The sequence below is a fragment of the Sturnira hondurensis genome, unplaced genomic scaffold, assembly GCF_014824575.4.
Source record: "Sturnira hondurensis isolate 20B ecotype Veracruz unplaced genomic scaffold, ASM1482457v3 Scaffold0021354, whole genome shotgun sequence".
NCBI lineage: Eukaryota > Metazoa > Chordata > Mammalia > Chiroptera > Phyllostomidae > Sturnira > Sturnira hondurensis.
The window spans coordinates 3433635-3449670 of NW_028093985.1; the positions used below are offsets into that span (position 1 = coordinate 3433635).

Below are 16036 nucleotides of genomic sequence, written 5' to 3' on the forward strand. Positions count from 1 at the left end.
GTTTCAGAGTTTAAATTTAAAACCAGGAACTATCTGGCTTCAAAGCATGCACTCTCTGCACGCTATCAAAATGCCTCCTGCAAGTGAACTCTTCATTAAGTCTTCTGTGGGTTAAAATAAGCAGTTAGCATATTTAGCTCTCATTAAGGAAAAAATAGATATCAGTAAATCTGGACTGCTTTTCCTTTTATGAGTTAATAGTTCTCTTGAGCTACATAAATTATTTATTGTGTAATAGATGATGGTTTAATGAATTATTCTAGCTCAGTGTTTTGCAAGTTTTTTAAACCCAATGCTTCCTTTTACAAACCTTCCTTTAATGTTATTTGAAACTTTAAGACAAATATCACTAAATACAAATCATTATTACCTTCCCCCCCCCCCCCAGTTATAGCCTATAGCCCTGGGAAGAGGGAAGATCCTCTCATCAATTGAGAATAATATTTTTGCTAATTTAATGTAAATTCCAGATGTTGTTTTGTTACCAGATGCTCTTCTATATCATATCTGTTTAAGTATATTTTCATAACAGTGTTAATAATAGTTGGTAAATGGGTTGTAAATGTTTTAAAACCAAAGTCCTTTAACAGTGTTTGATTTTTAAAAAGTCAGATTATTGTGGACTTTTGATTAACTAAACCAGAGGGACGGTATGTGGGTGTGTTTTAAATTGTTTTGGCTCAATCACTCCAAAATCACAACTTCTTGCTGCTGTGTTTTGTTTTGCTTTGATTTTTTTCCCCATGCTTCACAAATTTTGGAGTACTATTTTCTGGATGTTTAATTTTTTGTTTCTGGTTTTCAGGAATTGATAAAATCAGTAAAAAAAAAAACAACAGTAATGATTTTCAGAGCTTGACTTCTATGCACACCACTTTTCAAAAGTCATCAATAGTAAATAAGTTATCTGGAAACTATTAATGCAGTCTTGGAGTTGGTAACAATTTCAATGTATTGTATATCAGTGTTCAATAAATATTTCTAAGGAATTAGGAAAATCAAAGAAATGAAGGTTACTGTTAACTTTCCCTTTTCTGTAGGCTATGTATTTATGCTTTTACATTAGTGATAGAACATATACAAAGAAATTGTAGAAGAGCGCCACAGCATTCTTAGAACAAAGATTTAAGGAAAAGTTTGAGGTTTTACTTAAGATTTCATTTGCCAAGAGTTAGGTTGTGAAAGTGCTTTAAACTCCTGCCATAGACTATTGGAACTGTAAGAAATCAGCAGTGACTCAAGAAATAATGTCAAGATTAAAATTCATAAAAACTGGAGCAGTTTGTCAGAGAGGGTAATTGAAAGGATCATTTTTCCAGGATAGAAAAATAAAATAATATCTTGTACAACTCTTTCTGTATAATTTATTAAATTTATTTTTTAAATACTTTCCTTCCAATAATGTAGAACACAATACATTATAGTGATAAAGAGTATAATGGTTCAATTTTCCAGTAGTAGTATAACCCTATCTTATTATCCTGGCTTTTTATGTAATTTTATATTAAAATGGTGACATTTGTGTAAAATGTAAAAAATTATTACTATACTGGCTCTGGCTGGGTAGCTCAGTTGGGTACAGCATTGTCCAGATACCCCAAGGTTGCAGGTGCCCTCCCAGGTGAGGGCCCATGTAAGAATCAGCCAATGAGTGCATACATAAGTGGAACAACAAATCTCTCTCTCTTTCTTTTTCTTTCTCTTTCCCCTCTCTTCCTCCCTCTCCCTCTAGAACCAATAAAATTTTAAATTAAAAAAAATTATTACCTTATCTAAAAAGGTACTATGCTACAGAACACAGGTGATAAACACAAGGCCAGCAGACCAAACCCGGCCCTCCACCTTGTTTTACCTGGCGCGGCACCTTGTTTCTACCTGGTGGCACTGCCGAGCTCCTTGCCCCTCGTTAAGGAGTAGTTACATTTATACAGTCCTAAAATTACATTCGGCCCTTGGAAGGTAACCATGAAGCTGATGTGGCCCCCGTGAAAATGAGTTCTGACACCCCTGCAAAAGAACCCTTTCCTCCTTTTATTAAGAATGTGCATTGAGATATCTTCTAAGCATTGTGCACTTTACTATAACACTTCAACTAAAACAAAATTAGTCTGTAGGTTATCACTGCTGGTTTTTTGCTGACTTGCTCTAGTACCAAAGAAAGAACCTCAGCCTAACTCCTTCGTGTTAATGAATCAACATCCCAGAAACAATCAACCTCTATAAGATATTTATTTAGTTTTTCACAGTTGTTAAATATCTTGAGTGTGTTTATTTCTGAGTATAAACAAAGTTTTCATTGTTAAAGAACCTGCCAGACTTTTTACAAAATAATCAAGTCATCATCAAAATAGGAACTTCACTTTGGGTAATTTACCTTTGAATTGACACTTTAGTTAATGTGTTTTGTGTCAGGATACTTTCCGTTCTGTGCTAAAGAAACAAATAGTTTCAATTTATTATTCTATAAGAGTGCATTTTATATGTCTCTGAGATTAGGTAGAGTGTAGGTTTTTGGACTGCCTCTGCCCATTCTTTTTTGGAATAAGTTAAATGAATAGAAAACACAGGAAGGAAAAGGGCACCTGAAAAAAAAAACATGTGTATCGGTCTCTACTACACAGTAGTTTTTATGTCCTTGGTGAAAACTTGAGTTTTCTTTTAGCTTACATGTCCTTGGTTTGGATCTGTGGGGTTACAATATTTTACTTATTTCTCTCAGTCATACATGCACATTTTTAAAATCTTTCAAATCATCCGCTTTGAAGTAATTCTGAAATTTTTGTACATCTTATTTTGTAAAGTTAGTAAAAGCTGAAGGTAAAAAATATGCTTGTTCCTATCATGTAAGAATGGTGGGTACGTGGTTTGAGAGTGTATATGCATATATGTTTGCATGAAATAATTGGAGAGAAGCATTGAACATAATCTGTTAAAGTCTTGGGCTTGTGATTTTATTTTCTTGAAAATTAAAAAGTGTATAAGAAATGAAACTGCAAAAAGACATTTTTAAGCCAGACTTTTGAAAATTACTACTTTAAAATTAAGGTAGTACTCTTTATTGTGTTCAAATTTAGATAGTAAAAAGAAAATATAATCACAGTCTGAAGTTTTGTGCTGGGTGTGTAATTTGTTCAAACAAACATGAAATGTGTGAACATTCAGAGGGTTTAAAAATAATTTTTGTTCTTAAAACATACAGGGATTTTTTCTGGGGGATTATTGGGTTTGGTTACTTATAGTGTATAAGAAATGGGAAGCAAGCTCTACTTAGGAACTTCCCTAAGTTTAGTGTTTCCTTCTCTTCTTTACCGTCTTCTTTCTTTTTCGGCTCCATTCCCTCTTTTTCTCTTGTTAGTATATTTTGCATCTTTTCTGATACATTAATTCTAGGTGACTTTGGTCGATATGCTTAGTGCTTGTGAAATGGCGTACACAGATTTTTGTGTGCTTTTTTAAATAGATAGGTGGGACCCTAGCACACAAAAACTTCATTAGAATTTCTTTTGAAAAATCCTAATTTTCCATTACCTTCCAGATCCTTATTACCACCAAATATATTGGTTGTCCTTATGTTTTTTAAGTGCTAACCTGAATAGTCAGTGGTAGATTCAGCCTGGGAAGAATTTGAATATTTCCAGAGAAAATGTGCTTTTAAACAATATGCTTAACCACAAGAACCCGGAGTTCTTTCCTTCGAGTTGTGCAACCGGTTATTCTGTAATACCAAGCTGTAAAAATGTTTGACAATTTTATTTTTCAAAAAAATTTTTGTTTATAAAGTCACAGTTATATTCATTCATAGATTTGGGGACTTTATATGTGATAGTGCGTAGTAATCATAGGACAGATATTTTTTTGGAAGCAAAACAAAATTCATTTGTATGCTCTGTGAACTTTGACATTTTTTCAAGGATGCTTACTTACAGTGTACCCTGTTACCTTATATAGTCTCTTTATCTTAAAGGGAAGAAAGTAAGGCAAGTGATTTTTCACAGCTTTGAAAATTTGCTTAACTTACTAACAACTATTTAGTGAGTTTATCTTATAGCAAACACCATACTAATCACTGACTTTACATGCTGCCTTTCTAATGCCACTTGTAGTAGCAAATCTCACATCCCAGAAAAATATGGAAAATCTTCAACTTTGTGGAGTTATGTGATCCTCTCTGCTAGAAGCTCTCACTTTCAATTTACATATGTCTAGATAAAGAAACTCAGTAAGAACTAATGGGAAGAAAAGACGTAACTATGACTAATGAGGTATTTTAGAAATTTGTAGATACCAGAAATACTAAATAATAAAAACAGAAAACAGGCTCACCACAATGACATGAATGAAAATACCAAAAGGAACTGATAGGGACCCAAGTATACTAAAACTTAGTCTGTAGTTTATTACAGAAGAATAATTTTTATTAGATTTATATATAATTGAGAAGTATGTAATTAAAGAAATTAAATTTAACAAAACAACTTAATTTCCCAAAGAATAAGTATAAACTAGAATCTTTTGAATATTAATGGAGCCTAGCAAACATTCTATTATTTAAATCCAAAATATTCTTATTTTCTCATACAAGTCCTAAAAGCTTAAAAAACAATTTAACCATTAAATATTTTAGGAAAAAAAGTTATAAAATTGGAGGTTAAGCTCATATACTTGACCTCCTTACATATTTAATGTTGAAATAAGGAAAAACTACAAATATTTTTAAATTATTAACTTAATAAGTTAATAATTTAAAAAGCAGTTTTTCTTCCAATCTTTTAATGTGATTATGTGACCTTGGATTGAGAAATGATATAAACTGAGTAGGAGTGTAGACAGGAAACAAGAAACTGGGATCCAGATAATTAAAGGCTGGATTATTCTACAGTGAAATGAGGTATCACTGTATAGTTTTTAGCAGAGGAGTAACGTGGCCTAATTTGTGATTTAAAAGAATCATTTGGGCTACTATATTGATAATTGACAGTAGGAGGAAAAGGGCAGAAACAAGAGACTATTTAAGAGGCTATTGTAATAATCCAGGGAAGAGATAATAATGGCAATTCAGACTAGAGTGAAAATAAAGAGAAGTGGTTAAATTCAGGGCACATTTTGAAAGCAGAGCCCACAGGATTTCCTGACAGTTTTGATGTGGGATGTACTAGAAAGAGTGGGGTCAAGAATGACTACAAGCTTATTTGCATGAGCAATGGGAAGGAATTAAGATTTGCCTTCAACTGAGCTGAGGAAGGCTGCAATTGAATCTGGTCTCGGGGATGGAGGGATATGAAAAGATCAGTTTTGGACATACTACACTTGAGATGTCAGATGTGCATTTGGATTGGATCTTCAAACTTGGAGGTCTTAGCCTGTAGGTGATGGTAAGACCGTACCCGTGAAACGGGACATAAATTGGCTGGTATCTGGGCATCCATGGGACAGGATGGTAGCTGAAAACTAACTCTATCACAACTTTTCCTATTGCCAGTATTGCTGATGGCCCACTTCTTCTGACCTAATTGAGAACCAAATTCAATTCTTCTCAGAGTTTTTGGCCTAACAGTATACCATATGTGAAGTTGTGAAGTAGTAAGCATTCATTAAGTGTTTGTTTTCCTTTCATCATTTAAAGGACAAGGCATCTTAAATGCAGATGTCTGCATTTAGCTTCTTCACTCTTTGGTAGTGTTGGTTTGGGGAAATTATGAATGAATTACATTTACCTGTTTTACTAGAAAATGACAAGTATTTGGGTTACTAAAGCATAAGGCAAAATATCAGGTAATAGTAGGCTGAAGGTGATAGTTGAAGAGAAAAAATTCAAATGATAAAAACAGAAAACTAACTCCTTTTTCCTTGGGCACTGAGAAACTATGTCACTGGTGGTTTCTGTACTTTGAGGAATGTTGGAATTACCTGGGCATCTCTTAAAAATACAGGTATTTGGCTCATACTCCTAGACCTCTGATGTATGTGGTATGAGATACGAGATGGGTATCAAGAGTTTTAGAATTTCTCCAGGTGGGTCTAATGTACACCAAAGTTTGAGAACTACCTTGATGTGCACTATTTTTTTCTAATGTAACTATCATTAATAATCACAGTATTCAAATTCCCTTTCATAATTTTTTTCATTCTTTGCTGGTACCAAAAATGGAAGCAACATTGAGAAAATGTCCTCTTACCGGCATTATACCAAATGAAATGAGTCAAAGAAAGAAAGAAAAATACTACATGATTTCACTTTTATGTGGTATCTTTAAAAAAAAAAAACTAAATTCGTAGATACAGAAAACAGATTGGTGATTGAGAGTAAAACAGGAGTGAAATGGGTAAAGGTGGTGAAAAGGTAAAAACTTTGAGTGAAAAGGTAAAAACTTTGAGTTTTAAAATAAATTAAGTCATGAAGATGTAATGTACAGCATGGTGACTATAGTTAATAATACTGTATTGCATATTTAAAAGTTGCTAAGAGAATAGATCTTAAAAGTTCTCATCACAAGAAAAAAAATTTATGTATGGTGATGGCTGTTAACTAGATGAAAGTAAATGAGCTCTAAATTATGTAAATAAGAAATCACTGACATAATTTGTTGTGGATTCATGGCAGCTGTTCACCTGGTTATTTATTTATAGCGTAAGTGAACCTCAAATTAGAGGCAGCTGGGATGTTATGGCAGCTTCAATATACTTTTGAGTAAGAAGATTTGGATTCAAATCACAATTCTTTTGCTCATTAGCAGAATTATAACGGGCAATTCATTTAACCTTCCTGTAATTCCAATTTCTTTGTTCCTAACATGCAAATGTATTTTGAATGGTTATTATAAATAAATTTTAAAGTTAATATATATGAAGGTAAATTATAGAGAAGTATATAAAGATATTAAAGAATTATTATTTGAAAGGATTCTTCTCAACCTTAAAGTGATATAACATTGTAAAATGTAATTTCTTGAAAGTGAATAGATTATTATTTTTTCCATATTTTTTCACTGCCATAAGAATGGAGCTCTGCATACAGTAGGTGATAAATGCTATTAACCAAACATATTTAGTAGAGGAAGTATTGTTTTAGATTTGTTTCCTGTACAGTGTATTAACATAGGGAAAACGTACGGGGAAACTCATCCTGGGTTTCAACACAGAAGTTGTCACCTACTAGCAAATTTGTGTCAGTAGACATGTTCTAAGTCTTAGGTTTCTTTTCTCTGGATATTGAGGATAATACTTACTTTTCTGGGTTGCTGTGTGAGGTTCAAGTGTAAAGCACCAAGCGTAGTGGTTGGTACAGAGTTTGCAGGAAATGTTAATGCCTTGTTTCTCTCCAACAGTACAATAATCTTGGAATAGTAATTTTAAACGCTGAATAATAATTTCTCAGTAGCTAAAAATTCTTAACAATCATTTTTATGTTTTGCTGATTTCTATATTATTTTAACTTGTAAGTGTCCACCTCCCTCCCATTCCCAATGCTTTGAAAAGCAGTTTTTGTTTTGTATGCTTTTTCAGGTAATAAAAAAAGCCATTTAATGTTAAGTCTACACAATGGACAGCACAAAAGAAAAGAATGACAGTCGCGAAGACGACCTTCTGCTTAGGATGGGACTTAATGATAACAAAGCTGGGATGGAAGGATTGGATAAAGAGAAAATAAACAAAATTATAATGGAAGCCACAAAGGTAAGTTTCTTGTTTCTTTCCATATCTTTAATTTAGTAACTTTTATTGAAAATCAGTAAGTTTTAAGCATCCTTTTTATTGTGATTTTTAATATTTTAAAACAGTTAAGCTACAAAAAATATGAATAATCTCTTTTCTAGTCTATTGCTCTTGCCATTCAGTCTTCTACTTCATGTGTACATAATTATGTATCTAAAAGCAAAATAACATGCATTTTTTACTCTTTTAAAAATTCCAGTAGAATACTATAATCGTTGAGTTTTTTTATTTTTGTTTGATTTAATATAACTTGAAGGTCTTTCTGAAGATCTTTCTGAAGAATTAAAGATCTTCATTCTTTTTTTATGCTACATGTGTGGATATAATTTATTGAACCAGTCAGAATCTTGATTGATGGACATACGTCATTTCCAGTCTTTTGTTTTTACAAACAATACTACAGTGATTAACCGTGTATTTTATAACTTTACATACGTGCGAGTAAAGCTATAGGCAAGAGTCCCAGGAGTGAACTTGTTCCACCGAATGCAGATAGCACTAGCGGGTATATGCATGCGCAGTTTTTATGAATTGCCCAGCTGTCCTCTGTTGTGGTTGTCTCAGTTTACATTTCCACTGCTGATATATGAGAGTATGTGTCATCATGCCACAAACATGCCAACACTGTGTTATGAAACTTTTGTTAGTCAATGGTAGCAAAACTTTTGTATATATCAAATCAATCAATGAATTTGTACTTCTCCTTTGAAAAGTGAGATTGCACATCTTTGTATTTGTATTTTGTATTTTATTTCTTTAAGCTATTTGTATTTCTTTTTTTATGAACTGCTTTTTTTAGTCTTGGCGTAGTTTTCCATCAGATTAGTGTTTATTTTTATTATCATTTACTTTTTTATTTTACTTATGGTAGTTTCTCCTGGGCAAAAGTATTATGTTTGCTTCTTTTTATGTACTTGAATTTGTCAACTACATATGGTTTTCTCGAAGATCATGAAAGAATTCTTTAATAGTTCTCCTCCCACATTTTGGGTGTCATTCATGTGTTACGGAACATACATGCAGAAAGGTATAAATATGTAAGAGAATATCCCCTTTCCCAGTAAATGCATGCTGATATTCACAGCAGCTTCCTCCAAGTGGTTTAGTCAAAAGTGGGAGAAAGGTCATCTGTGTGTGCACATGTGCACACGCACACTTAGGACTTAGGGGAGCAGTCAAATGCAGCAGGATAGTAACTCTTGTTACATCTAAAAGAGGACATGTACGTGTTCATTGTACCATTTTTTCAACTTTTCAAGATTTAGAAATTCCAAAATAAAAAGTTGATGGAAGAATAATTTAAGAATATAAAATGTAGAGACACAATTTTAAAAGTAAAAGAATTACGAGATGAAATAAGCAAATATAACAGATTGACCTCTATTGGATCCTGACTTAAACCAATACATTTGAAACAGTTAGGAGCATTTGAATAAGGAGAAAGTACTACAATATATTCATGAATCATTGTTCATTTTATTAGTTATAAAAATGTTATGATTATGTGGGGAAATGGCCTTATTTTTAAAAATGCATACGAAAATACTGTATAGAATAGCTAAATGTTATTAAATCTGTAATGTACTTTAAAACAGTTCACTTTTAAAAAATCAATGAAGGTAGCATGGTAAAATATTAATTGTTAAATCTCAGTGAAAATTTTATATGTGTGTTTATTGTACTAATCTATTTTTCTGTTTGCGGCTTCTTTGAAATTTTTACCATGAAATTTTTAAAAAGATTTTATTTATTGATTTTTAGAGAGAGAGGAAGGAGAGGGAGAAAGAGGAGGGAAACATCAGTGTGTGGTTGCCTCTCACACACCCACAACTGGGAACCTGGCCCGCAACCCAGGCATGTGTCCTGACAGGGAATCAAACCGGCCACCCTTTGGTTCACAGACCAGTGATGAATCCACTGAGCCATACCAGCCAGGGCTCATCATGCAATTTTTTTAAAAAGAAGAAGAAAAGAATAAAACCTATAAGCTTGGTTTTCAGATTAAGAGTTAGAATATTACAGATATCCTACATGTCTCTATCAGATCTTCTCTCTCACTTCTCTATGTCCCGGTACCATGTGTTAAATAATCTGTCTTTTAGCTTCTTTTTTTTTTAAGTTTTGATGTCATGTATTTTTTAAAATAGGTATTCCATTTACATGGTCTGAAACTTAAAGTATGAAAGGGAATACAGTGCTGTGTCTTCATCCCGCCATCCTACCAGCTCATCCCTGAGATGCTCAGTTATACAAACAAGTTAATCTGTGGTAGTTACACTGTTGTTGCTTTGCTCGCTGCTGCTCCTTAGCTCATGGGTACAAACACACACGCTATATACTCTTACACATACACTCACTGCACACAGTCATTGTGGACAACCTGCTTCTCAGCTTACCCTTTTTCTTCTGATCTCAAGTGCTTTCTCCTGACCCGCTGGATTATTTTTCTGTTTTTGTACTTATACAACATGATTTTAATTAAAATACTTTTTAATAAGACTTGATATTTGCTAGAACAAGTTGTTCTATTATTTGTTTTTTATTTTTAAGAGTATCTTGGGTATTCTTGAATCATTACTCTTCCATATACATTTTATATGTATGTATTCATCATAGAAAAAATATACATATATCATATAATGGTATGTATCATGTGATATATATTATATTCATATAAAATATAGTAGTATATATTCCTCTAGTATATGTGTGTGGGAGAGAGTTTACAAAATCTTAAAAATCATAAAAATCTTTCTAAATTGAATTTTCTAATTGTAGCCTCTCCATAGCAGTGCACTTTACTTTTCACAAACTTTTGTCTGAAAATTTTAAACATACACTAAATTAAAGAGAATAGTAAACTGAATCCCTGGGTAAATATCACCCAGCATTAACATTTTTACAAATGTTTTCTCTATCCTACCTACCTTACCCCTACTGAATTTTGGATGTATTTAAAATAAATCCCAATAAATTGGACAAATTTATAGAAACTTAAACATTTTTAACTGATTCAAGAAGATATAGAAATCTAATTAGACCTATAATAAATAAAGTAATTTAGTAATTAAAAATCTTCTCACCCCACCCCACCCTCTGCCCCAAAAAAAGAAAAGCAAAAAAGAGGAGGTCAAGATGGCTTCCCCGGTGAATGTTACCTGACATTTGAAGAAATAATACCCATACTCCACAAACTGTTCCAGAGAATAGAGAAGGATGCAACTCTTACCAACTCATTCTGTGAGGCCAGTATTTCTTTGATACCAAGACCAGAGAAGGAGAAGATTCTAGGTTATTATAAATGTTGAAAGTCCTCAACAAAATTGTTGCAAACTGAATCCAACAATATATAAAATAAGATTACCTTGACCATGTGGGATTTATCCTAGGAATGCCAGTTTGGTTTAGCATCCAAAAATCAATTCACATAATACACCATATTAATAGACTAAAGAATAAAAAATACCTTGTCATCTCAGTAGATGCAGAAAAAGTGTATTTAACAAAATCCTGTACTCATTCATGCTAAAAAGGCTTCAGATAGAAGGGAACTTCCACAGCATTGCAAAGGCCATCTGTAAAAACCTGTAGTTGTCATCACACTTTGGAGTGGAAGACTAACTTTCCCCCTGAAACCAGAAACAAGGCAAGGATACTTGATCTTACCTATTCTACTCAACAGTCTTGAATGTTCTAGCCAGTATGGTCAGGCAATGAAAAGAAATGCATCTAGATTGGAATGGAAGAACTAAAGCTATCTCTTTGCAGATGACTTGATCTTATATAGAGAAAACTCTAAGAAATTTCAACACATACCCTGAAAAGTAAAGAAAAAATGCTGAGGGAAATTAAAGATTTAAAAAAATGGTGAGGTACAAGGAGACTAATATTGTTAAGGCAGGTCTCCCCAAACTGAGCTATACATTCAACAGTATCCCCCATCAAAATTTCAGGGGCTTTTTTTTTTCCTGCAGAAATTGACAAGCAGATCCTAAAATTTATATGGCAGTGCAAAACACCTAAAATAGCCAAAATGGTTTTGAAAAGGAAAATACATAAGAGGTGTTTGACTTTCCTATTTCAAAATGTATTATAAAACTACAGTTATCAAGACAGTGTGGACTACCATAAGGCCAGACAGAGCACAATGGGGCAGAACTGGGTCCAGAAATAGATCTTTACCACTTACTGATTTTTGACAGAAGTACCGAGGCAAAGTACATTTTTGACGGATAGTCTGTTCAGCAAATGCTGCTGGGACAACTGGATATCCACATGAAAAAAAGATGAATTCAGACCCTCACCTCACACTATACTCAAAAAAATTAACTCAAAATAGACTTAAATATCAGAACTAAAGCAATAGACCTCTTAGAAGAAAGGAGAAAATCTTTGAGACCTTTAGTTAGGCAAACATTTCTTAGAAACAATACTAAAAGCATAGTGAATAAAATAAAAAGTTGACAAATTGGACCTTATCAAATAACAAAAAGTTTGCACTTCACAAGACACCATTAAAAAATAAAAAGATAAGTAACATACTAGCGTGAAATGTTTGTAAAACACCCATCTATTAAAGGGCTTACATCCAAAATATATGAAGCATTCTCACAACTCATTAATAAGACAAATAACCCAATTTGAAAAATGGGTAAAAGTGCAGACATTTCACTAAAGAAGCTATGAAAATGGCCCATAAGCACATGAAAAGATGTTCAACATCGTTAGTCATTGGGGAAATGCAAATTAAAATCACAATGAGATTATTATTCACACTATTATAGTCTGGAATGACTATAATAAATAGGACAGACAATAACAAATGTTGGCAAGGAAGTGGAGAAATTGGAACTCTCGCACATTGCTGGTGGGGTTGTAAAATGATTCAGCCACTTTGGGAAACAATCTAGCAGTTCCTCAAAAGGTTTAGTATGGAATTGCCGGAGGACATGGAGATTTCACTCATAGTGAGGTCCATAACCAAGGGAACTGAAAACACGTCTACACAAAACATGTAAGCAGATATTCATTGCAGCAATTTTCCTAATAACCAAAAAGTAAAAATAATCCAAATGTCTACTTGCCTGATGATTGGATAGATAAATATGTTCAGTGATGGGATGATAATTTTCTAAAAGTTATTTTCTTTAATGACTAACATGAAAACTTTTTTAAAAGCTTTTAAAGTAAAAGTGAAGGAGATAATCGATGAGCCATTTGATTAAAGCCCGGATATGCCCTGAGTATCCTGCCTACGACACATTGGTGTTTCTCCAGCGCAGATCTGCACTCATCTACTTTATTCTGCGCTTAGTACTGACTGACAACGACTCTGTCATTTATCAATTTATTTTACAGATAAGGAAACTGAGGCATAGCAAGATTAATTTTAGGGTTGCTTAACTAGAAGTAGTGAAGTTAAGTATTGAAGTCAGTCATTCAGACTCTGCAGTCTCTGCTCTAGCCTCCAGGTTCTCCTACAGCGACGCTTTCCTTCAGACATCTTTCTTATGTCTTGTTTTGTCTTCCTACACAGGGCTCCAGGTTTTATGAAAATGAGCTCAAGAAAGAAAAGCAAGTCAACCAACGAATTGAAAATATGATGCAACAAAAAGCTCAAATTACCAGCCAGCAGCTAAGGAAAGCACAATTACAGGTATTAATTTATTTGGTAAATAAAATGGAAGAATAGTAATTGATGGTTTAAATGCATCATGGTCATGTTATAAATAAAAACAAGATAAAATGTAAATAAAATATTTGTTATACTATAAAACAAAAATGTATACGTCATTTTGTTAAAATTGCTCTACTTTACATAAAGATCTCACATCTAGACATTATTACCTTCGTTATACAGAAGAGAGAAAGGAGCCTTAATTAGGATAAGTAACTTGCCAAGCTTCATATGACAATTATTTGGCAAAGCTAGAGCTTACGTTCTTTTTATTATATACATATGAAGCAGCTGCAAGGGTCACAGGATTAATGTGACGTGTTTTCTGCAATGCTAATTTTGCAAAAGAGATTTGGAGGAACAAGTTAACTAATTAAATTAAAAGATAGTTTAAAACATAATTGTGTTACAGTAAAATGATGTCACCTAAAGGGTAGAATGCCTAATGTGCATGAATTTTTAAGGTAAAACACAATGTTTTATGGTAAGTTTATCAAATCAGATTCAGTTTAACAAGGCACTTTATAACATAATGATAAAATTATAATATTAATCTGATATGCTATAAAATTCTTCTCATGATAGAGCTGAGATCATAAATTTATGTTTTCTATACCAAACTGTAATGTGTGATTCTTTAAAACATATACTTTTGGCTGAGAAACTTTCAGAGAAGAATCTCTCTTTAGTTCTTTGGAAGAGGTGGGAAAAAAAGAAACTTCTTTAAAAATGGCAATGGTAACAATTCCTCAAGCAGGCCTGGTTTATTGAAAATGAAGAGCAGGAATATATCAATACTGTGAAAGGCTCCGAAGGCGGTCCTGGGTCAGCAGTGAGCCCCTATCCCAGCTTCAATCCACCCTCAGATGTTGCCGCCCTGCATAAAGCAATAATGGTTAAAGGTGTGGATGAAGCAACCATCACTGACATTCTCACTAAGAGAAACAATGCACAGCGTCAGGAGATCAAAGCAGCGTACCTCCAGGAAACCGGAAAGCCCTTGGATGAAACTCTGAAGAAAGCCCTTACAGGTCACCTTGAGGAGGTTGTTTTGGCTCTATTAAAAACTCCAGCCCAGTTTGATGCTGATGAACTCCGTGCTGCCATGAAGGGTCTTGGAACTGGTGAAGACACTCTGAATGAAATTTTGGCCTCAAGAACTAACAGAGAAATTAACAGAGTCTACAGAGATGAATTCAAGAGAGATCTGGCTAAGGACATCACCTTGGATACTTCTGGACATTATCAAAAGGCTTTGCTCTTTCTTGCTAAGGGTGACAGATGAAGATCTCAGCATAAATGAAGACTTGGTTGATTCAGATGCCAGGGCATTGTATGAAGCAAGAGAAAAGAGAAAAGGGACTGATGTGAACGTGTTCCACACCATTCTTACCACCAGAGTCTACCCCCACCTTCGCAGAGTGTTTCAGAGATACACCAAGTACAGTCAGCACAACGTGAACAAAGTTCTGGAACTGGAGATGAAAGGCGACAAACGCTTTGTAACAATCATGAAGTGTGCCACAGACAAAGCAGTGTTCGCTGAGAAGCTTCATCAGGCCATGAAGGGTTTGGGAACACGTCATAAGACATTGATCAGGATCATGGTTTCTCGTTCTGAAATTGACATGAATGATAGCAAACCATGCTATCAGAAGCTGTATGGCATCTCCCTCTGCCAAGCCATCCTGGATGAAACCAAAGGAGATTACAAAAAAAATCCTGGTGGCTCTCTGTGGAGGACAGTAACTATTCCTGTGATGATGTCAAGCTTTTTGATCAGGAGATTTTTTAAGTCATATCTTCTCATGCCATATTGCAGATTTAAATAGGAAAGTTCAAAGTAGGGGTAGTCTAGCTAACGGCTTTCTGAAAACTATAGCCTATAAGTTATTTTTGTGTCACAGCTCTGTATAACAGAGATAAGCTTTAAAAACATATCTATTTATCCTAAACTAAAACCCCATAAATAGGTTGCTATGGTAACATTACCTATGAAACATGTTTATGTAACAGAAAATAAAACGATTTTACAGGAAAAAAAATAAACATATACTTTCTCAGAGCTCAAGCTAATTTTTTATCTTCTGTGTTAAGTGGTCTGCTACCATGACAGGAGACTGACTTGTCTGTCAAAGCGTCATTTTTAGTGCTCCATAGAATGCCACTCGACAGAGGCACCATAATTAGTTCACCTTAACCGACCCTGGTTCCAGTTTTTTGTTTTAGATACAACCTTGTAACAGTGATTCTTATGTATATGTCTTTGCACTCCTGTCCTGTGAATTTCACCACAGATTGAATCCTTCTACAATTTCAGCATAAGAGGGCTGGTTTCCTCACATGTTTAAAGCTGGATTTGATCAACTTTATCATTATTTTACTTTCTGCTGATACAGTGTCCAAAACCTTATTTCATGGTTGGTTTAATTTGCTCTCCTTTGGTCATGAAAGAGAAAGATTATTCTTTTTTGTAATTGAATTTATTGGGATGACATTGGTTCACAAAACCATACAGGTTTCAAGCGTACAACTCAACAGAAATCATCTGCACACTGCACTGTGCACCCATTGCCCAAAGCAAACACTCTTGGTTGTCCTCATTTTCATTTATCCCCCTTTTGCCCATTTCCACCTACCAGACCC

The 16036-nt window shown here is 33.9% G+C and overlaps 1 protein-coding gene and 1 pseudogene across 1 annotated transcript in view; both read left to right on the top strand.

Annotated features, from left to right (window-relative positions):
• Positions 1 to 16036, top strand: part of POLK (DNA polymerase kappa) — a 72245-nt gene that overhangs the window by 20355 nt on the left and 35854 nt on the right. Inside the window, exons 2-3 of the mRNA XM_037032286.1 lie at positions 7504 to 7674; positions 13250 to 13369. Of these exons, the coding sequence (XP_036888181.1) occupies positions 7540 to 7674; positions 13250 to 13369 (255 nt within the window). The 5' untranslated portion in view covers positions 7504 to 7539. The remainder of the gene's footprint in view (positions 1 to 7503; positions 7675 to 13249; positions 13370 to 16036) is intronic.
• Positions 14105 to 15368, top strand: LOC118977347 (annexin A1-like; annotated as a pseudogene).